At 40.9% G+C, this 22738-nt stretch overlaps 1 protein-coding gene and 2 long non-coding RNA genes across 4 annotated transcripts in view; all 3 read left to right on the plus strand.

Annotated features, from left to right (window-relative positions):
- Nucleotides 1-19210, plus strand: part of LOC138958106 (uncharacterized) — a 184713-nt gene extending 165503 nt beyond the window's left edge. For both annotated transcript variants that reach the window (XM_070329169.1, XM_070329170.1), the window contains exons 4-9: nucleotides 1-103; nucleotides 1328-1802; nucleotides 12355-13128; nucleotides 14284-14527; nucleotides 17036-17255; nucleotides 17634-19210. The exon at nucleotides 1-103 is cut by the window's left edge and continues 89 nt beyond it. In XM_070329169.1, coding sequence (XP_070185270.1) covers nucleotides 1-103; nucleotides 1328-1802; nucleotides 12355-13128; nucleotides 14284-14527; nucleotides 17036-17255; nucleotides 17634-18441 — 2624 coding nt within the window. In that variant the 3' untranslated portion in view covers nucleotides 18442-19210. The remainder of the gene's footprint in view (nucleotides 104-1327; nucleotides 1803-12354; nucleotides 13129-14283; nucleotides 14528-17035; nucleotides 17256-17633) is intronic.
- LOC138958108 (uncharacterized) overlaps nucleotides 1-22738 on the plus strand; it is a 353780-nt gene that overhangs the window by 148920 nt on the left and 182122 nt on the right. The window lies entirely within an intron of this gene.
- LOC138958107 (uncharacterized) lies at nucleotides 5769-11802 on the plus strand. The gene is made up of 5 exons (XR_011453298.1): nucleotides 5769-5814; nucleotides 6197-6271; nucleotides 7846-7921; nucleotides 10049-10124; nucleotides 11212-11802. It is a non-coding gene; the product is annotated as an uncharacterized lncRNA (long non-coding RNA).

Raw genomic sequence — 22738 nt, forward strand, 5'->3', positions numbered from 1 at the left:
TCAGGACAGTACTGCTCAATGATTTTAAGCCTCAAGGTCAGGAGGACGGCAGCCTGAGTGAAGATGAGCATATCTGTCACATGAAGATCATAGAAGAAGGAAAGTAAGTGACCTGTTTCGATTTGGTTTTGTATGAATGTGGTCGTGTGTATAAATATATGCGTGTGTGTGTGTGTGTGTGTGTGTGTGTGTGTGTGTGTGTGTGTGTGTGTGTGTGTGTGTGTGTGTGCATGTGTGTGTGTGTGTGTGTGTGTAAGTGCGTCCGTGTGTGTGTGTGTGTGTGTGTTTGATCACAAAACATAACCTTCTAGAATATCTTGGATGAAAATAAAACATTTTTGATTTCGTTTTAACATTTTTATTGGAAAGATTTGTGTACGTGTGTATGGTCACAAAACCTAACCTTCTATAACATTGCGGTATTAAGTTAAAGCGTCATTTCTTTCTGAATGCAAAGTCGCTTGTTTATTTCAATCCTTGTTATTTTCTCAGGTGCGAGAAGACTGGTCGCACATATAGCGGGGATATAGCTCAGTTGGTAGCGCGCTGGATTTGTATTCAGTTGGCCGCTGTCAGCGTGAGTTCGATCCCAGGTTCGGCGGAAATTTATTTCACAGAGTCAACTTTGTGTGCAGACTCTCTTCGGTGTCCGAACCTCCCCCCGTGTACACTACATTGGGTGTGCACGTTAAAGATCCCACGATTGACAAAAGGGTCTTTCCTGGCAAAATTGCTTAGGCACAGTTAATAATTGTCTACCTATACCCGTGTGACTAGGAATAATAGGCCGTGAAAGGTAAGTATGCGCCGAAATGGCTGCAATCTACTGGCCGTATAAAATTTCATCTCACACGGCATCACTGCAGAGCGCCTAGAACTGTACCCACGGAATATGCGCGATATAAGACTCATTGATTGATTGATTGACATAACGTTCGTTTACTCTATAAAACATGTCGTATGCATTTAGAGCGCTCACTTCCTTTTGTTTATCACATTTCTGAATACAATTCAAGTCGAATACTTAAACAAACAGTTTCTTACAACTTCCAAATATGCCCATTGTACCTCAGCCATTAGCCAAACTAATCATCGCTCTTGACAACGCCACAAAGCACGTTTTAGAATATCTTGCAGAACCAGCGCAAGCAAATCCTTCTTTTTAAACTTTGACAATCGGACAAAGAGAGAAGATAATTCATTGTCTGACTCATCTTAGTATACATTTGATAATGTTTGGTTGTTTTATGCTTGTTTTTCTTCTTAAATATTCACACTCCTTGGAAGCTTCGGATCTCCGAAAGAACTTGCAATGTTTTTTTCACAGGTTCGCAGACTTCATATATTCCTGCTGCCACAAAAGCCCAGAAGGTGACATTGTGTGTGTTGACATTGATAAAGATGTGTGGACACACATGCTGCTGGTTTTTGTCATCTTCACCAAGATCATGGCTGTACTCTTCAGCCCCTTCTTTATCCCAAGGCGTCTTTACAGAGATGACCTCGGATCAGTGGAGTATATTTACCAACCGAACCCGCCAACCAAAAAAAAGGCTGGCATTGATGAACAACTGGACGAGATAATGTGTCTTTTGAAACAGAAGAACAGTAAAACCGGTGAGACAGACACAAATGCTCGCGTAGAATCTAAACCAGAAGATCCAAATCACGGCCAAAGAGCAGCTGAACGCCAAACAGAAAACAGCGCTGACACCGTCACCAGTAATTACGTAAAGAAGCCCACGGCGTTCACCATGAAAGTTGTGAAGAAAACACCTGACAAAACTGAAAAAGCAGAGAAGGTACCCTTTTTATTACCTATGGCTTTTGTATATTCTTTCTTTCTTGTGTTTGTGTATATGGTACCACTAAACTTACCAACCCTGGAACAGTTGAAAAGGGCAAGCAACCAAATTAACAGTCTAATTTTGACTTGGTTATGATTATTTATTGAACGTTACAACAGTCTAAAAGGCACAGTCCTTGTTGTATAAGCGCTTCGTTCGGCTCACCGTGTCAGATATGGCCCGACCTTGACATAGGATAAGGCCATCTCTTCACTTGGTCACATACCAACAACCAACAGGCTGGATGCTTTCTGTGGAGAGTGGTGGGTACTTTTGTTTTAATTAATTTCCCAAATGCAACTGGTGTCAATCTGCGACATTGATTTATGATGGAATGAACACTATGCACAAAACGCAATCAGAAAACGAAATTGTATCTATAACCCAGACGTAGTAGACAAAGTAGCCAAAATTTGTGTATGACTGAACTCATAAAATAAAATCAGCGTCTTCAGTCACAAATAGAGTACACCCACTCCCCCCCCTATATATTTTTCATTTTATTTTTGTATTTATCATTTTCTTTCAACATTTTTTTGTTGCCTCTTCTTTTGTTTTTCTTTTTTTTTTCTTTTTCTGTTAGCGGGGAGCATCCTCCTTCATTGATCTTTTTTTCCAATTTTATATCAATGTCTCTTCTTTAAATATACAGGTCTATATCATTAACAATCCTATTTCTAAATAGCTTTTAAACAACTGTCCTATATAACGGTTCCCTCTCAAAAATGCATACAATATCCAGAGGGGAACCATGTCTATAAATGCCAATACCAATTTTGGCTATCTTAATCAAATAATTCACAAAACTTATTATTGCCTTGGAACTTTCTAAATTTTTCACACACACCCAATAAAACTTCCTTAACAGTAATTGTAATACTCATATTATATTTACAGTTCTCTTTATCCTCAACGCATTTCAAAATGGACACAATTTTAGGGCAAAAAAAAAGTTCTCCCCCCCCGCTATATTACTTTCTGTAAACTTACTGCACGGTTATGAATTGCAACTGAAGTAAATATTTTTACTTTGATGGTGTATATAGCAACAAGTGACTTAGAATCGCTCAGACTTAAACGAACCCTCCCAGGTAGCAAAAGATCTGGAAATCATCTGCGGGACAGATGCCAGTTGCCACATATTGTACATATGTCAGAAATCGTATGGATACCACATGGTTACAATTTGTCATTTCTCACATGATCTGACCATGACCAGCGGCATATCATAGCCAGCTGGATTCTTGCTGGCGCGGTCAGCTACTCTACTTTTTAAAGCTGAATTATTTTAAAGCTTTTGTTTGTGAACAATTATGGTATTTATTTTGCGAATTATTGTATATTAATTACAAAAATGACAATTGAAAAATCTGAATTTGGGACAAAGTATATATTGTATGCCATTTTTGTTGTTGAGTGCGTCTAAACCCTCCAAATAAGGTTTTGAGTGTGTGTAAAAAAAAATATTTATAATAAAGGTTTTTTTGCAATTTGTTTGTGTCATTTGTTATTTTGCAAAAAAAATGTATGTGATAACTTTTTGCAATCAGCCGAAGTTTGCTGTCTGAGTTTGATTATATTTTATAAGGCGAGCGTCCCCAGCCACCATGATCCTGCATGCGGGTTTTTTTTCTTTTTCATGCTGGAATGCGTGACACCTTCGCTATTCACGCCTTACATTTCGCCAATTTTTACGCAGATTGTTGCAGTCCAAACGATTTCACCACGCTTATTTGAAAAGGTGATTGCAATCTTTGTTTTCCTAATTTAATACCGTGCATTTATGTTTGTTCTTTATAAAAACAATTCTTTTTATGTTTATTTTTTTTACCTGTATTTAATTTTTACATTTTAACATACAAATTAGTTATTCTTCTTGGTGAAATTTTTTTTATTTAGAATTTTAATTGCATTTATAACCTTTATTCGGTTATTTTTAAATTTATTTTCAGACAGTTTGGGTTCAAAGAATACATTTTATTTTTAAACAAATATTTTTATTTTATGTATTGGATTTTTATTAAATTTTTACCATAAAATTTGTTCTCAGTCTTTTTATTTTTTTTATTTGATAAAATAAATCTAAAAACAAAGAGACTGCCAACTTTCAATTAAAAAAAATTTTGGTTAAAAAAAAGTTGCTGAAGTTTTGTTTTTTGGTCAACTGAGCATTTAGACTACACTCATAATGTTTAGTTCAGTGAGCCATTTGTTTTAAGGGAGACAATAACAACTGCAAAGAGCAATATCTTTCAGTTATTTCCCTTGTTAATTAATGATCTCGATCATTTCCGGTTGGCGCTATGGAGTATGCCACATGTTGTGGCGTTTTTCACCCTTTTATCTTCCTGCCTTGTATTTTGAGTTGCTTATTGGATGTAAGGTAATCCTTGTCTTTCATTCTAAAATGAAGATTGATTGTCTAACGAAGTACTAAGTGAATTAACTGATGGAACAATTTGATTTCGAATTTGATGACTGATGCCGGGATTGGGAGGGGGGCCTCACGGTCGCATTCTCGATTTTTTTTTTTTTTTGCCTAGAAGAACACTGTTCTATTCATCCAAGGTTGTTTTTTTTTCTGAACGAGGTGTGAGTCAACTAACTTTTCCAAAAACATGATGTTGATTGATGTTGTGGTTTGGTTTTCAGAATAGAAGTTGTAAAATTAAAACAGTAACAGTGAAAATGCTCCGATTCGCCGGTCACATGCACACACAAATCGGGGAGGTTGCTAAATTACAACACATGTCTTACCCGTTCGCTTCAAATATAATCGTTTGAAACATTGTTCACAAGTAGACGAGACTCTGCTTTTCATATTCATGATATTGATAGTGATTGAATAATATATTTTATTCGCGAGCTGATCTACATTACACACGATGTAAAATTCAACCAACCCGATTTTTGTTGAAGTAAACAAATGTATGTAACCTGCGAATTGGATGGTAGTTTTTTACATTCTCATTTAACATTTATCAGCTTCCTGTCTGTTGGCAAACTTCTGGTTTTTAATCTACTGATTATACATATGTATTCCAATTTTGTTTTCATTGATGAACAAGTGTGGACTTTTTACAGATTTGTTTCTGTCTTCATTTAAAAAAATGTCATCCATCAAATGACATATAAATTGCATCTTCATCAAGTGTTAACTATTTCTGTGATATTTGTTCAAGGTGGCGGTAATGAACAGCTTCGGTCAGTTCAAACATACTCTGATCTGAACTACAAACTAGGACCTTGCGTATTGAGTCAATGTAAGTAACCATTCATATCGCTCTGCCTCATAAATCAATAACCGTTCAACTTCAAGATTTCTCTCTCTTCCAACCTCAAATTTTTTTCTCTTTGGTGAGTCAGGTTGTGACTTTTGTTTACATGGCAGACTTTGTACCAACTTTCCCCCTACTTTGAAACAATTTTAGTCAGCGCCAAATCAAATCAAATCAAAAGTGCTACCCTTGTGATGTAAACTGCTAAACAGTGCAAACTGTCAAACTTGTTTTAAGCAACGATTCTTGTCAGACTTTGTAGGCCAGTGCAGCTATTGGAGCTACCTCCTAATGCGACAAAAGCAGTTTGGCTATTGTTTGACTCTATAGCTAACCAATCAGTAAGCGGCGATAAGAAAAGTCAACGGAATATCTTTTTTATTCCACGGCCAAGTGCAGCAGCTTTTGTAGTCGCTGCTAAGTCTTACCTTAATTGTTTTTAAATTATATTATACATTCCAATTTTGTTTTTGTTGTGAGTGTGACTTTGAGGCTTGTGAATGATGAATCATTGTGTTCCTAATTAATTTCAAGGATTTATTTTTCAGAAAGCCATGAGTATGACTGTGTGTTTGAACTTGAAGAAAGCTGAGATGGACAGTGACCTCAGCCCTCAACAGACAACATCCCCACAGATGCCACTAACGCAGACTGTGGTTTCGCAACTGCGGCCAGGTGAAGATGTACAGGTATATCTCGATAGCAACAAATGCATCGTTGACAGTGACACATTTGTCAGGGTCTTTTTGTTTTATGAATTTGGCGTATTTGTCTTTTATTCTTTTGTAGAACCTTTTTAAAGTAATACAAGCAGATGTGTCAATTTTTTTTTTTTACTGGTTTAGGGAAACAAATGCATTGTTTTCAGTAAAGAAGAAAAACAGGGTGGTATGTTGATGATTGCTTTATTTTTTTATTTTCAAATTACCCAGGCATGTGTGTTTTTCATCGATGAACAAGTGTGGACTTTTTAAAGACTTTTTTCTGTCTTCATTTAAAAAAAAATGTCATTCCTCAAATGTAAATTGCATCTTCATGAAATGTTAACTATTTCTGTGATATTTTTTCAAGGTGGCGGTAATGAACAGCTTCAGTCAGGTCAAACATACTCTGAACTACAAACAAGACCTAGCTTATTGAGTCCAGGTAAGTAACCATTCATATCACTCTGCCTCATAAATCAATAACTGTTCAACCTCAAGATTTCTCTCTCGCCCAACCTCAATTTTTTATTTTCTCTTTGGTGAGTCAGGTTGTGACTTTTGTTTACATGGCAGACTTTGTACCAACTATCCCCCTACTTTAAAACAGTTTTAGTCAGTGCCAAATCAATTAAAAAGTGCTACCCTTGTGTTGTAAACAGCGCAAACTATCAAACGACGATAAGCGATTATTGTTATAAGCAACGATTCTTTTCAGACTTTGAAGGCCAGTGCAGCTATTGGAGCTACCTCCTAATGCGACAAAAGCAGTTTGGCTATAGTTTGACTAGTACAGGGCCTAGCATTGTAAGCCGTTCGGTTTACTTTACGCCGAAATAACATCTCGGTACGCGGAACTCGATTTGGTGTACGCTGAAATGCAAAAACCTGTTATTCCCAAACGGTAAACCCAAACAGTCCCAGCTTTCGTTTTGTGCGCCGTTCGGTTCAATTCTCAATCGGTTTGACAGTTTGCTTGAGCACGCACTTCCTCTGGCATCGCGCGAGCATGCTTTGTGCCGGTGTTTTGTGGCTCTAGACTTGAAATAATGTATCGAAGCGACATTGTTGAACGTGGTCAGCCATTCAGTGACAAAGAATCCAGGTATTCCTGGAAGTGGGAATGGCTGGATTTCGTTCCGAAGGCAAGTCAGAAGAAGTAATGTGCCGATACGGACTATGGCATAATTTAGTTGCTCAATCTTCTTGGGGGGGGGGGGGGGGGGGGGGTCATTTTAGGAGGAAAAAAAATCTCCAAAAAATCTTCAAATTCAGGGGGCGGCCCCCAGACCCCCGCCTTTGTAAGCTGAACAAACTTTATCCAATGCTAGGCCCTGACTATAGCTAACCAATCAGTAAGCGGCTATAAGAAAAGTCAGCGGAATATCTTTTGTATTCCATGGCCAAGTCCAGCAGTTTTTTGAGTCGCTGATAAGTCTTACCTTAATTGTTTCTAACTTGCTGGAGCCGTTCACATGGCTGACTTTTTGCCAGCAACCCAGGAGATATTTTTAAACAACTAAGTTGGGGAAAAGTTGTTTGCTCGTCTGCCATGTGAACAGCACTTAAATGTTTTCTGATGATCTAAAACTGAAGCGAAAATCTATAGGCAGGGGTATAGTTTTGTGTCAGTGTGATTATTCATCAATTTATTGCAACTCCTTTCAGTGCAGTTATTGAGTGACTGTCAGCTCGCTCCTACCCTTTTCACCTTTTTTTCTTCGTGTGTGTGTGAGAGTTATGCTCAGTAATTTGAGAAAACATAATAGACCAGTCTCTATGAACCTTAACTGTCAAATTCTCTCAAAGATTTTATTCATTTAAACAAAAAATATTCATCATATTGTAAAAGAATGTAGTGTCCCCCAGCCATACTCATAGTAATATTTTCTCAGTTTTATTATTCAGAGGATTTATTTTTAGTTCTGTAACCTGAATGGGTTTTTTTGGTAAGAGTTTTTTGCAATTGCATATATATGTCTTCATCAAGCATTAATTATTTCTGTGATATCTTTTCAGGGTGGCAGTAATGAACAGCTTTGGTCAGGTCAAACATACTCTGAACTACAAACAAGACCTTGCTTTTTGAGTTGAGGTAAGTAACTATTCACATATCACTTAGCCTTATAAATCAATAACTGTTCAACTTCAAGATTTCTCTCTCTCCCAACCTCAATTTTTTCTTTTTTCTTTGGTGAGTCAGGTTGTGACTTAAGTTTTGTTCACATGGCAGACTCTGTACCAACTTTCCCCCTACTTTGAAACAATTTTAGTCAGCGCCAAATTATAACCTTCGTGGTTGAAAACGACGTTAAACACCAAATAAAGAAAGAAAGCGCCAAATCAAATCAAAATTGCTGCCCTTGTGATCAGCAAAAACGCTCAAACTTGTTTTGAGCGACGATTCTTGTCCGACTTTGAATACCAGTGCAGCTATCGGAGCTACCTCCTAATGCAGTAAGAGCAGTTTGGCGATAGTTTTGCTATAGCTAACCAATCAGTAAGCGGCGATAAGAAACGTCTGCGGAATATCTGTGTTATTCCACGGCCAAGTCCAGCAGTTTTTGGAGTCGCTGCTTAGTCTTACCTTAATTGTTTCTAAATTGCTGGAGCCGTTCACATGGCGGACGTTTTGCCGACAACCCAGGAGGTATTTTCAAACGACTTCGAGTCGGGGGAAAGTTGTTTGCTCGTCTGTCATGTGAACAGCACTTAAATGTTTTCAGATCTGAAAATCTAGGCAGGGATATAGTTTTGTGTCGGTGTGATTATTCATCAATTTATTTCAACTCCTTTCAGTGCAGTTTTTGAGTGACTGTCAGCTCGCTCCTACCCTTTTCACCTTTTTTTCTTCGTGTGTGTGTGAGAGTTATGCTCAGTAATTTGAGAAAACATAATAGACCAGTCTCTATGAACCTTGACTGTCAAATTCTCTCAAAGATTTTATTCATTTAAACAAAAAATATTCATCATATGTAAAAGAATGTAGTGTCCCCCAGCCATACTCATAGTAATAGGCTCAGTTTTATTATTCAGAGGATTTATTTTTAGTTCTGTAACCTGAATGGGTTTTTTTGGTAAGAGTTTTTTGCAATTGCATATGTCTTCATCAAGCATTAATTATTTCTGTGATATCTTTTCAGGGTGGCAGTAATGAACAGCTTTGGTCAGGTCAAACATACTCTGAACTACAAACAAGACCTTGCTTTTTGAGTGGAGGTAAGTAACCATTCATATATCACTTAGCCTTATCAATCAATAACTGTTCAACTTCAAGATTTCTCTCTCTCTCAACCTCAATTTTTTCTTTTTTCTTTGGTGAATCAGGTTGTGACTTAAGTTTTGTTGACATGGCAGACTTTGTACCAACTTTCCCCCTACTTTGAAACAATTTTAGTCAGCGCCAAATCAAATCAAAATTGCTGCCCTTGTGAACAGCAAAAACGCTCAAACTTGTTTTAAGCGACGATTCTTGTCCGACTTTGAATACCAGTGCAGCTATCGGAGCTACCTCTTAATGCAGTAAGAGCAGTTTGGCGATAGTTTTGCTATAGCTAACCAATCAGTAAGCGGCGATAAGAAAAGTCTGCGGAATATCTTTGTTATTCCACGGCCAAGTCCAGCAGTTTTTGGAGTCGCTGCTAAGTCTTACCTTAATTGTTTCTAAATTGCTGGAGCCGTTCACATGGCTGACTTTTTGCCGACAACCCAGGAGGTATTTTCAAACGACTTCGAGTCGGGGTGAAAGTTGTTTGCTCGTCTGTCATGTGAACAGCACTTAAATGTTTTCAGATGATCTGAAAATCTAGGCAGGGATATAGTTTTGTGTCGGTGTGATTATTCATCAATTTATTTCAACTCCTTTCAGTGCAGTTTTTGAGTGACTGTCAGCTCGCTCCTACCCTTTTCACCTTTTTTTCTTTGTGTGTGTGTGAGAGTTATGCCCAGTAATTTGAGAAAACATAATGGACCAGTCTCTATGAACCTTAACTGTCAAATTCTCTCAAAGATTTTATTCATTTAAAAAAACAAATATTCATCAAATGTAAAAGAATGTAGTGTCCCCCAGCCATACTCATAGTAATAGGCTCAATTTTCTCAGTTTTATTATTCAGAGGATTTATATTTAGTTCTGTAACCTGAATGGGTATTTTTGGTAAGAGTTTTTTGCAATTGCATATGTCTTCATCAAGCATTAATTATTTCTGTGATATCTTTTCAGGGTGGCAGTAATGAACAGCTTCGGTCAGGTCAAACATACTCTGAACTACAAACAAGACCTTGCTTTTTGAGTCGAGGTAAGTAACCATTCATATATCACTTAGAGGGCTGTCACACATGCGACTGAGTCGCGCGATTTACCCTGTCACACAGCCGACTCAGTCGTAGAAAACAGCTACGACAAGTCTGCGACTCAGTCTCATGCGATTCACTCGTAGCTTTGAGGTTTAGAACATGTTCTATATTCCTGCGATCCAGTCGTCGGTCAATCGCAGATGCAGAGCCAATCAGAACGCGTTGCTGCGGCCTTGACGCCGTGACGTAAAATAATGGCGGACTGTGGCGTACAGCGTCTCTTCGTCGATTCAAAACTTTTTGGAAGAACAGTTTTTTACTCAGATATAAAGGAGACGTTTTAGGCGTGTACATCGGTCGGAAAACATTAATTGCAGCTGTCTGGGAACTTTATTTCTTGCAAAGGCGTAATGCTGAAAGGAATTTTTCAGAAAGGTAGAGCGAGGTTCGAACATTTAGCAAAGCGCGTTTGCCGTGTTCACTATGACACGTCACTTCTGCCCCGCTCGCGTGGAGTTATCGTTCTCCAGTCGTTCGTCTATCGTTCATCGTGTGACGGGTCAATGGCCTACGATGTGATGTGCGATCGGCCAAAGACTGAATCGCAAGACTGAATCGCAACGACTGAGTCGCCTGTATGACCGAGGCTTTAGCCTTATAAATCAATTACTGTTCAACTTCAAGATTTCTCTCTCTCCCAACCTCAATTTGTTATTTTCTCTTTGGTGAGTCAGGTTGTGACTTAAGTTTTGTTCATTTAAGTCGGTGCCAAATCAGATCAAATTTGCTGCCCTTGTGAACAGTGCAAACGCTCAAACTTGTTTTAAGCGACGATTCTTGTCAGACTTTGAAGGCCAGTGCAGCTATCGGGGCTATCGGAGCTACCTCCTAATGCGATAAGAGCAGTTTGGCGTTAGTTTGGCTATTGCTAACCAATCAGTAAGCGCCGATAAAAAAAAGTCTGCGAAAAATCTCTGTTAAAGAATGTAGTGTCCTCCAGTCATACAATTTTACACTGTCAAATGGTAAACATTTTCCTCTGGCTACACTTCATTCCATCAGGTTCTATTTTTTCTCTTTTTTTTCCAGGTACCATGCCTCATGTAACAAAGTCTTGCAAGATGTCAGCCGATCAAGCTCACACATCTTCGTGATCAGGGATATCTGTTTCGGCACAGTCGGTGGTGCTAAACTCTGGCGATGGGGGAGAAGTTCTGTCCAAGACACCACCCCTGTGCATCATCCAGAAAGCTGAAGAGTGACAAACCTTGACCCACATTCAGAGTGTAGGACTGATTATCTTAAGATAACATATGATCCTGACACCAAATTTTAAAGCAGATTAATTCTTCTCAATCCAGAACTTGTCTTTAAATCATACTGCAGAGATTACATTCCCAGTGCTGCAATGGTTATTCACCATGCACACTCAAGGTCCAACCCTGAAGTGATGCGATAGTCATGGGTTCACTACAGAGCCTTTTTGGAGGAGAGTTGCGGGTACTTTTTTTGTTTTAGTTTTTTAAACTATACTTTAAAGCCTTTTTTTCCCTTAATGTGTGTGTGTTTGGCTGACTTGGGAGTATTATTCCTGCTGTGACTTTGTTTCATTGATTCCTTATGGAGAAAAGATACAAGTTGGCTTATTATTATGATATTGAATATAAAGTATGATCTTCAGACTGTTGTTTTGTCTTTTGTTGGGAAAATGTGTGATTGAGTGTGTGTCTGTGAGGTTCGAAGTATCGGTCAAACATATGACGAAGACATGTCATTCATACAGTAAACATGTGACATATAGCAAACAATATCATTTGTTTCATGGCAACCATGTAATTTGCATATGCCAATGTCATTTGTGATATGGCAAACACATGATTTTCATATGTCAGTGTCACTTGTAATGTGGTGTAAATGAGGTTTCCATATGACAATGTCACTTGTGATGTGGCAAACTAGTGTTTTTGACATGTCATTTTCACCTAAAAACCATATGGTAGCCATTCCAAAACCATTTGCAATTTATCTATGACTGACATATGGTTTTACTATATGATTTCCACATGCCATGTCATATGTTTGTCATATGCTGGGCATATTACTCTGCTGCCTGGGCTTGTCCTACCGTTCCCATAGGACAGTTAACATTCATTCTTCTATTTTTCTAACTATCATCTCTGCCTACCTCTCTCTCTCACCCACACACTTCTTGTTGCTGTTTTTGTTATGTAGGTAGTGCCACTGCGTCAGCTGAAGGACATGAACACCTTCAAGGAACTTGTCCGTTCGGAATGCAGACCGGGACATTTGTATTACTTGACCTTCAAGAAGGTCCGTCTTTCCGTAAAGTCCCGACAACTTTTGGACAAAAACACGGTTCCTGCAGGTGTCTTCACTGTCCTTTACAACAACCTGGTTCGCTGTCGACTGAGGAAGATTGGCGTAATGACAGATTGCTGCAACGCGACGACTGGGATTTGCGGCTTAACGTGGTACCAGTGTGGTCGAGCTGTGTCCAGGCTGGTTCTGCTGTGTCTTTGTCTTCTGCCTTGGGCACTTCGTCTGTGGGTCTACTTCACCTATGAGGAGGACGTTGTTTCCCAGAAGAAAACGATGGCTGAGCGGTATGGGCTGAAGTATTGGAGCGGGAGCTTCACGCTTCTCTTGACGCCGCTGCACGTATTGTTCATCGTGACCTATGTTGTTTTGGTCGCAGACTTTCTGATGTATGGGACCATCAACCGTGCCATGAAGGAAACGTTCAGGTTCGCTCTGGCAAAAAGTCTCAACGACATGTCTGAGTTAAGAAATGCACGGCTGTGTGAAGGCTTCACGAAATGGCTGATCTTGCCTTGCGAAAAAATGGGTGCTTTTGGGATCGTATTGTACCCATTTTACGCTGTGTTCCTGCTGGTCGCTGGCTTACCTGTAGCTGCATTTTACCTGTCCCCCGCACTGCAACTTACTGCAAGGCTTGTGAAGCACTCGATCCGGTTCTTGGCACAGGTAAACAGACGACACATCAGTTTAAACAAAATAGTACCAGCGTTTTATACATATAACTATGCAGAGCATATCATTGTTATCTTACATGTCGTTTTACATGACGGGGATAACTCAGATGATAACATAATTTATATCACACTGGGATTTGGGCAAGAGAAGCAATATAATGCTGGACTGTGTGCATTCCATCGGCTCATTAGCCTCGAGCAAACATTTTACGTTCACATAACACAGTTTGACGCTTTCGGGTGTGAAGCAAAAGAGGTCACGATGCAAGCTGCTTGTATATATATCCTCATTAGGGAGAAACTGTTCCAGAACCGACTATTTTGTTCAGATCCAAACATCTTTAAGATACATGTCTTAACCCTCACAGAAAACACCACAGCTTTTTCAGACTTTTACATGGGGTAAGATAACTATTCCACTTGGACATATACCAACACCCAGCTTGGCTACCTACTTTCAAGAATGGTACATGTGGTTCTTTGCTGAATTCATTTCGAAGATTCACATAGGTGACAGTTACGAAATGAAATAAGCGGAAATTCCCATTTTGCACACAATGTAGCACATGTCTATGGGGACTTGCATGACGGTTTGGAGAGGAAATAAACTATCTTAAAGAGAAATGTCTATGTTAACTGTGTTAGGAATATTATGAGACTCATATAGCTTTCTGGTCAAGTCTTGCGTCAAATAAGCTCCTCGTAATCTATGTACGATTAGGAATCCTTCTGGTTTGGAACTTTCCAGCTGCAGTAGCAGAATGGAATAAGTACCTTCACACGTATGTACAACAAGCAAAACTATATTTGTTAGTGCAAGTTTATCGCAAAAGGGTTGGTTTCCTTCCAATGGAAGAGGTATTGTCATCTGTTGCAAGCGATCACTTATCATACAACATTTTCTGATATTATTTTATAACTACAGCTGAGAATGTTGAGCTCATTTTAAAGTCGAGATAAAATGTATACAACGCCAGCTTTCAAGGCACAATCATATTTCTATCCTTAAGATTACATACTTGAATATTCGCAACACAAAAAAACAAAAAAAAACAATTTTGTTTCCTTGCGGCGTACTTGTTAGCAGTTGAACACATTGGTTTTTTTTTATACTACAACCACTTACATCTAAATTTAAAATTTACAGTGGTTGGAAGGACTTTGCCCAAAGAAGGATATTTGGAACCGGTGTCATTGGATGGAACCCAAAACAAAAGCGGAGAAGGAACTCAGGCCTTGTGTTCAAATCGTGGTCATCTTCATGTGTTTTGTCCTTTTCTGGTCCCTCACCTTCCTCTTCATGGAGACCTTGACCTTCTTTGTTGAGGTGGTTGTCTACACACTGACCGGCATCATCGTCAATGCTCAGCACACCTTGGATTACATCACCGGTGAGTTGAGGTGATACGGTCTAGTTTCCTGCGAAATGAACGCGCAGTCATTTTTCACGCATTTTGAAACTGTTGTTGAGAAACATAGTACAACATTATAAATTGTCCTGGGTCTGGACTGGGTGGCCGAGTGGTAACGCATTTGCGCTCGGAAGCGAGAGGTTGCGAGTTCGACCCTGGGTCAGGGCGTTAGCAATTTTCTCCCCCCTTTCCTAACCTAGGTGGTGGGTTCAAGTGCTAGTCTTTCGGATGAGACGAAAAACCGAGGTCCCTTCGTGTACACTACATTGGGGTGTGCACGTTAAAGATCCCACGATTGACAAAGGGGTCTTTCCTGGCAAAATTGTATAGGCATAGATAAAAATGTCCACCAAAATACCCGTGTGACTTGGAATAATAGGCCGTGAAAAGTAGGATATGCGCCGAAATGGCTGCGATCTGCTGGCCGATGTGAATGCGTGATGTATTGTGTAAAAAAAATCCATCTCACACGGCATAAATATATCCCTGCGCTTTGAATATGTGCGCGATATAAATTGAAAAAAAAATCCCTGCGCTTAGAACTGTACCCACGGAATACGCGCGATATAAGCCTCATATTGATTGATTGATTGATTGATTGTGGCCCTTCATGCCCGGAGCTCTCATGGTGACCTTGGTCTCAGTGTTCCTGTTCCTTCCTTTCCTGAAAAGTAGTTCTGCTGTCAGTCTTCAACGTGTGACGTTCTGGGGGGTCGACGGAGGGACGTAGTGGCGGTCTGCTATCTGGAGGGGGACGCTCATTCAGTCTGGCTCCACGACTTAATAGTCAATTTCGTTAGTAGGGGGCATATAGTAGGTACTGGGCTGCGTCCGTTGGCTTGGGACAAAACCACTACTGAACACCGTCGAAGTGACTCGGTAGCAGTGCAGTGTCATCTTCAGAGGGTAGCCCACCGCAGCGACCCGACATCCCTCCCTAGAGCGTCTGTAAAATCGAAAAGTCTGGCAGCGGAACGAAATTCAGATGTTGATGGAGCAGTTAATACAAGGACGGGGCTGTGTGAGAGCACACCGGGACAAGGAGCAGGTGATAGGGCATAAAAAAAGAGAAAAAAAGAAGAAATAAAAAGAAACATAGTGTCATCATACCTCTCTTATAGAATCCAAGTCATATCCGTAAACAACGTTAGCTCAGAACCTGTGCCTGTCTCTTTCGGTGTGTCCCAGGGCTCTATCATTGGGCCAGTTCTGTTCGTCCCGCTGACATACTTGAAAACCATTGTTTACTCCATCTTTCGCAGATGATACTCAGTTACAGAAATCTGCCGCGCCACAGCATGTTGATGAGTTGATTAAGTCATTCCAGGCCTGCGTCCAGGACGTTACGCTTTGGATGGCAAGCAATAAATTACAGCTTAATGCTGAAAAAACAGAAGTTATGCTGGTATGTTCTCCAAAGATGTTCAGTGCCTCCCCTATTCCTGATTCTATTAATTGTGGTTGATAACTGCATGCACCATCAAGTGTTCATTAACTTTGTAAAAAAAAACACCTAGATGTCATAATTGATGAACATTTGACTATGTCTCCTCACATCCAGAACATGATCCGTATTGCAAACTTTGAACTCAGACGCATCAGCTCTATTCGCCACTTCCGTAATACTCAAGCAACTCTGCCTTTGTCTTGACACGTCTTGACTTTTGCAATTCACTTCTGGTAATCGAGAATGATTTTGTTCTAATATATAGATCGGAACAGAAACATGCGTTGTTCTCAGACTGGACTGTCTTTTGCTAGAGATGGGCAACGTTATGCGGAACGAATCTCCTGGCACCTTAGAGAGTAACAAGCATTGAAATGAACAAGCATTGACATTAACAAGCATTGAAATGAACAAGCATTGACATTAACAAGCATTGAAATGAACAAGCATTGACATGAACAAGCATATCTTCTTCTTCTTGTCGTTCGCCTTTACACTTGGAGTCCAGCTCTGGAAATGAAGTTGGTGGTCTTATGTAGAGCCTCCACAGGTCCATGCAGCTTCTCGTGGAGGGTCGTCGGCCTGGTCCAGATATCTCTCCTCAGGGGCTGGAGATTCCTGCAGTCCTGCAGGATGTGGGCTGCATCTTGCTATGCGTCTCCACAGGGACACATGGGGGAGGGCACGGCTCGCAGTGTTTTGTGCAGGTGTTGTTGCAGTCTGTTGTGCCCTGTTCTCAGGCGGAACATGACGACCTGTTCAGGCCTTGACAGTTGCTGGCAGCTGTCGTGCGTCGGGGGAGTCTTAAGCAGAGACTTTATGATGGTTTTCATCTCTGTGGACAAGCATCTCAGTCTCAAGCATTTCAATGCTTGTTATTTATTTTAGGTGCCAGGAGATCGGCTCCGCGTAACTCTCACCTCCTCTTGTTGCACATGCCCTATGCATTTAAAGTGCTTTCGTTCCTTTGTTTCTCATATCTCAAAATAGCGCTCTGCCTCGTTTGATTAACATGCTATAACTTCCTGTTATCATTTCAGTGGCATTCTTCGTCGTTGTGTACGCTCGCATGACCTTCAATGGTGTGTACAAGAAGTACCTGAATTATCACAGGCAGATCCACGAGGAGCTACTCAAGATGAAGAGGAACGAGATCAACGAGGTCGCCAAGCAGGATGAAAAGGATCAGCGCAACATGGCTTTTCACGTACCGGGTTACACAGACCTGGCAAAAGAGTCTTCCGAACAAGAGATTATCAAGTAAGATAGACAAATTGATAGACAGATAGATAGACATATTGATAGACATATAGATAGGTAGATAGATAGATAGATAGATATGTAGATAGATAGACGGACGGACGGACGGATGGACGGGCAGACACGTTTAGCTTTTGTGAAACCCATTTTTAGGCTGCCGGAAATTACCACAATTAGTATTTGGGTCCTTTTGAGTCTTTTCCTCACTGGAATACCCATGCAACGTGGAATTCATTCATCAAATCCTTTGATTTCGTTTTAAACAATGTTGTGTACTCATTTCTGTCTGTTTGATTGTACTTCATTCTTTTTAGTTGTTTTAGATAACCAATATATTTGGGTTCTTTTTTGTGTCAACTTTCTATTCCTCTTTTACAGACTGATAGTAAACAAAGGTAGACCACGGTTTAAAACTCGCGGAATCCTCCTTTTTCTGGACAACAAAGACACTGTCTACACACCAGAGTGGTTCTTCTATGAAGCCATCACCCTGAAACACCGAGAAGCACCAGGACCGCTATACCTCAGTTACAGCAAAGCCTTCCGGAACTTCGGATTCATCCTGCTGTTTCTTTTCTTTGTATTCACCGTTGTCATGGCCTTCGGTGACACATACAAGATCTCCCCAACCAACAAGCTTCTTGCCACAGTAGCGGGAAGCTTCATTCCATTCTTGTTCAGGAATGTGTTCAGCTCTGGGAAAGGCGATTCCGACATCGACATCGAAAGCATTCAGTTCAGGGAGAAGTTGCAGAAGGCAATTGAAGAGTACCAACAGGAATGGACAGTGTTTGACTTTGGCACGCTGGACACACCAGACTCAACCGTGGAGCCAACCAGACTTTGGTTTTTCCCTGAGTGTCTTGAGCGCAACAATATGCAGAATGACCAGGATAACTCTAAAAGTGTGGGCAACAAAAAAGAAGGAACAACTGAACCTTTTCTTTCCAGGGACGAACAAGATAAGCTGAATAACCAGGGAAACTCTGACAGTATGGGCAACAAAGAAGATTCACAGACTGAAAAAACTAAACCAGAAATAACTGTAAAACCCCTCGAAGACGAAGAGGTGAAAGCATTTGAAAAGGGTGAAAAGCTAGTGGACATGATCGTTGTCAGGGGGGTCCAAGATTCAGGAGCGTGTTCCGGGTGTTGTCCTGGAAAGGACGGTGCTCGCCATCGGTGAGGGCTGAAAGCGAGAGGTGACAAGCACAAGACACTTCGCCAACACACTAGACACATCACACAACCATTTGACAGGCAAAATATGCCCTAAAACCCCCGAACTGGTAAGAGTTAAGATTCTAAAGCACAATATCCCAATGTTCATGTCAATTATGGTTTGTTTGAAGGTGTTGCTCATGCGGTTATGCGCTATCAACAAGCTCTATCGGGTGTGCGTGTGTGTGTGGTTTTTTTTAACCGAATTTAGCTTAAATGAGTGTTTGGTATGGAAATATGTTTTTGAAAACACACGTAAAATGTTGATACAATACATTTGCTTGCTTTGTTTTGGGGTAGTTTTTGTGTGTGCTTTTTTTTAACTTGCTTATTTTGTCGTTGTGTTGTTTGTTTGTTTGCTTGTTTGTTCGTTTGTTTGCGTATTTGTCCGTGTGTTCTATTTTTTTATTATCATTTATTAGAATTTGTTTATTAGATGTAAGGCGACAGGCTGCAAGGAAAAGTATCTTTCCTTCTTTCTGAGGTTTACTCATTCCCTAGACTCTTGTTGTCTCTCCTCTGTTTTCCAGTTATTGTTTTGTTTTTGGTTTTTTTCTCATATACAATTTAAGCACCTGCTTCTTCGAGGGTGTTACATTGTCACACCTTATGCAAAATGATTTGTTGTTTTGAATATGTCCATGAATTGTTTTCATTCATACTACTTTGTACTGCGGTCTTCTCTTCCAGTCATTTAAGTGTCGAGCATAAACTTATCTTTTCTCGTCTTGAAATCTGTGTCTTATATCATTTCGATGACATTTTCTCTGTGTGTAAGTTTTTTTTAACATTTATGTTTTACCTCATAATCAGATTGTGTAATGAGACTCAAAATGCTGATGCTTGTGTAAAGTATGCTTTATTTCTTTCCTCTAGCATGGTCTATTTATAACTCACCCACACACACACACACACACACACACACACACACTCACCCCCCTCCCGCCCTAATTCCTGCCTCACCCTAACCCTTCTCTCTCTGTCTGTCGGTCTTTCTCTCCCTCTCTCTCTCTCTCTCTCTCTCTCTCTCTCTCTCTCTCTCTCGCTCCCTCTCCCTCCTCTGGTGACGCGCTTAAATTAATCTTCAACAAATATGGCCACAAAACAGTTGAAAGGTTACACCTGCCCTGAATCTGTCACCCATCACCCGCGGTTGACCAATGAGAACGCGGTACGGCACGCGTCACATTGGCAGTGCGTCGCGGTTTTTTGTGTGCTGCAGAGCGGAATAGTCAGTTTCCAATTTGCATCAGCCTCCTCTTTCTTTTCTGTTTCTTCTTCATCTTTCTTTCTTTCTTTCTTTATTTGGTGTTTAACGTCGTTTTCAACCGTTCAAGGTTATATCGCGACGGGATTCTTCTTCTTCATCTCCTGTCTTACATTTAAAGAGAATAGTGAACGGCGTCATATAAACCAGTGACCGCAAAAATTCCTTATTTCACGCCGGGATATTAAATGTAATGGCACTCTTTCATAATCCTTGACATCTTATTTTTTCAAGAGGGCGGGTTGTTTCGGTAAAACAAAATGTTAATATAACAACCTTTAGGTTTGTATTACTATCAAGTCAAAAAACAAATAAACAACATTTGCATTGTGCGATACTTGTTTTGACATCGTTATCTGAAAATAATTATTGACCTTTGCTTTTATTTCTTTTTGATGGAAGGCGGAAAGGGGGGGGGTATAAAACAACAACATTGAAACGAGAGGCAAAAACACACACACGACAAAAAAGAAAAAGGAGTGAATGGCGAAATGAAAGATAAAAGGCGAGACAATAATGAAGCAAATGAATATCATTCTACAAAAGACATGCGGAACTCAGCACAAACTAGTGACAAGAACCCCATACAAGCTTTTCGTTTTTACAAAAGCATCATTCTCTGCACATTTCTTGCATCCTCTAATCAGCACCACCCAGTGCCGGACAATACAACGTGTGTGTGCCTGGAGTCTGTCGCCCCTTTTAGCGGCATTCCAGCGTCTTCTCTTTTGTCCGAACATTGGCGGTGTCTCACTTTTTAGCACGTGAAGCAGGGCACACCTGTCCACAAGCGCCTGTCTTTGTGTGGGTGAGGACAGTGGTACCTGGTGCGTTAGCTGAGGGTCAAGTCGCGGATATATGTGTGTGTGTCTGTCGGACTCTCTGTCTGTCTGTCTGTCTGTCTGTCTGTCTCTGCCTTTCTCTCTGTCCCTGTCTCTGTCTGTTTGTCTGTCCATCTGTCTTTCTGTCTGTTTTCTCAGTCTGTCTGTCTGTCTTTCTGTCTGTCTTTCTGTTTGTCTTTCTGTCTGTCTTTCTGTCTGTCTTTCTGTCTGTCTGTCTGTATGTCTGTCTGTCTGTCTGTCTGCATTGCCTGTCTATGCGTGTGTGTGTGTGTGTGTGGGGGGGGGGGTGCGTGCGTGCATGCATGCTTTTGTGCGTCCGTGCGTGTATGTGTGCGTTCGTGTGTGTGTGCGTGCGTGCGTGTAAGTCTGCCAGTCAGTCATATATCAATTATTGAGTAAAAACTTTATTATTGAAAAAAATGTTTTGAGTATGTGCGTGTGAATGTGTGTGCGATTGTGATTGAAGGACTGAGAGAGAGAGAGGGACACAGAGAAATAGAGATAATGTGTGTGTATGTGTGTGTGTGTGTGTGTGTATGTGTGTGTGTGTGTGTGTGTGTGCGCGCGTGCGTGCATGCTTTCGTGCGTCCGTGCGTGTGTGTGTTCGCCGTGTGCATTCGTGCGTGCGTGTGGGTGTGCGTGCGTGCGTGTAAATCTGCCAGTCAGTCATATATCAATTATTGAGTAAAACCTCATCATGTTGTGATGATGCTGTCAGAAGGAAACCATGATGTGCACGCAAGTACGCGCGCTCATCGCAGTAAGCGCGTGCGTTGCGCGTGTCGGCGGGTGCGCGCTCTATGAACGCTTTCCTCCTCAGGTATACAATGGTTTGCCCCTTGACCCGTACTGCTGCGGAATGCCATTATTTGACGCTTACCCCTTCCGGGGTGGGGGACATGTGTCACAGATGATTGGTGCTTGTACCCCAAAGGCCGGAAGGGGTATGGAAAGTCCGGCATAGTAGAGCCTCAAAGGTGTACATCCCGCATCAGGCTTTTGTCCTCTTTCCCCCTCCCCTCTGCCTGCTGACCAAGCTAATCGCAAAACACCTGTCCGGGCTGACCGCTTTCAGTTCCGGCTTTCTCTGACCAACCAGTAAACCTGCCGTTAGACTGTCGGCATCCGGGTGGGTTGACAAAGCCGGATAGCGAGGAAATAGACAGGCACCTGCGAAATGCTGTTGCTGTGAAATGTGTGTGTGTGTGTGTGTGTGTGTGTGTGTGTGTGTGTGTGTGTGTGTGTGCGCGCGTGTGTGTTTGTGTGTGTGTGTGTGTGCGTGTGTGGGTGTGTTTGTGTGTGTGTGTGTGTGGTGTGTGTGTATGTGTGTGTGTGTGTGCGTGCGTATTTGCGTGTGTGTGTGTGTGTGTGTGTGTGTAAAATGCGGGAGAGAGAGAGTGCCAAACGGAGAGAGACAGAGAGAGTGAGAGAGAAATCGAAGTACTTACGGATAAGTAGCTGAATTCCAGTTACCGTGGTGTAAATTGTACAAACGCAAGCGTCGAAAATGATGTGCAAGTTTTTCCTTCTATTTTTTTTCGGATACACTCTATACTTGCCATTGACTGATGAAACGCTGTAACATAATGTTTCAGTATCGATCAGTTTTCCCATTGTATTTTTGATTTATCTGTATTTTGTTCTATTAAATTCAGACACTTCATGTCTTCCGAGAGAACCACCTCTTTGTCTATTTTTGTCTTTGTCGCATAATTAAACGTTCCGAAGATTTTTAAAACATTTTGTTTTATTCAAGACCGCATATTTCTTGTGCACCCTTGTTTTTCTTAGAATACTGAGGAACACGTATTAGTTAATGCTTGCCTGGCAACGCATGTAGTAATAACGTCATATTATCGATTGTGTGTAGGAGTACTTATAGTCTTTGCACTATAAAGCCCTGGATGGTGTACCGATGAGCTAGCGCGGAAGACATTTTTACCAAGACCACCGAGATCAGTGACCCTGGTCTGACCATGTAAATCACGTGACAATAATTCTTTCTCGTGATTTTTCTTACCAACGAATGACGTCAATTGCAAGCGGGGGTTTGTTTTCGTCATAACATCAGTAGTACCAGTAACCCGCCGCTCACCCTTCAGCGCATGTTGGTCCGGAACACAGGCACATGCAATCGTGTCACTTAAAAAAAA

The sequence above is a fragment of the Littorina saxatilis genome, linkage group LG2 (assembly GCF_037325665.1).
Source record: "Littorina saxatilis isolate snail1 linkage group LG2, US_GU_Lsax_2.0, whole genome shotgun sequence".
Lineage (NCBI taxonomy): Eukaryota > Metazoa > Mollusca > Gastropoda > Littorinimorpha > Littorinidae > Littorina > Littorina saxatilis.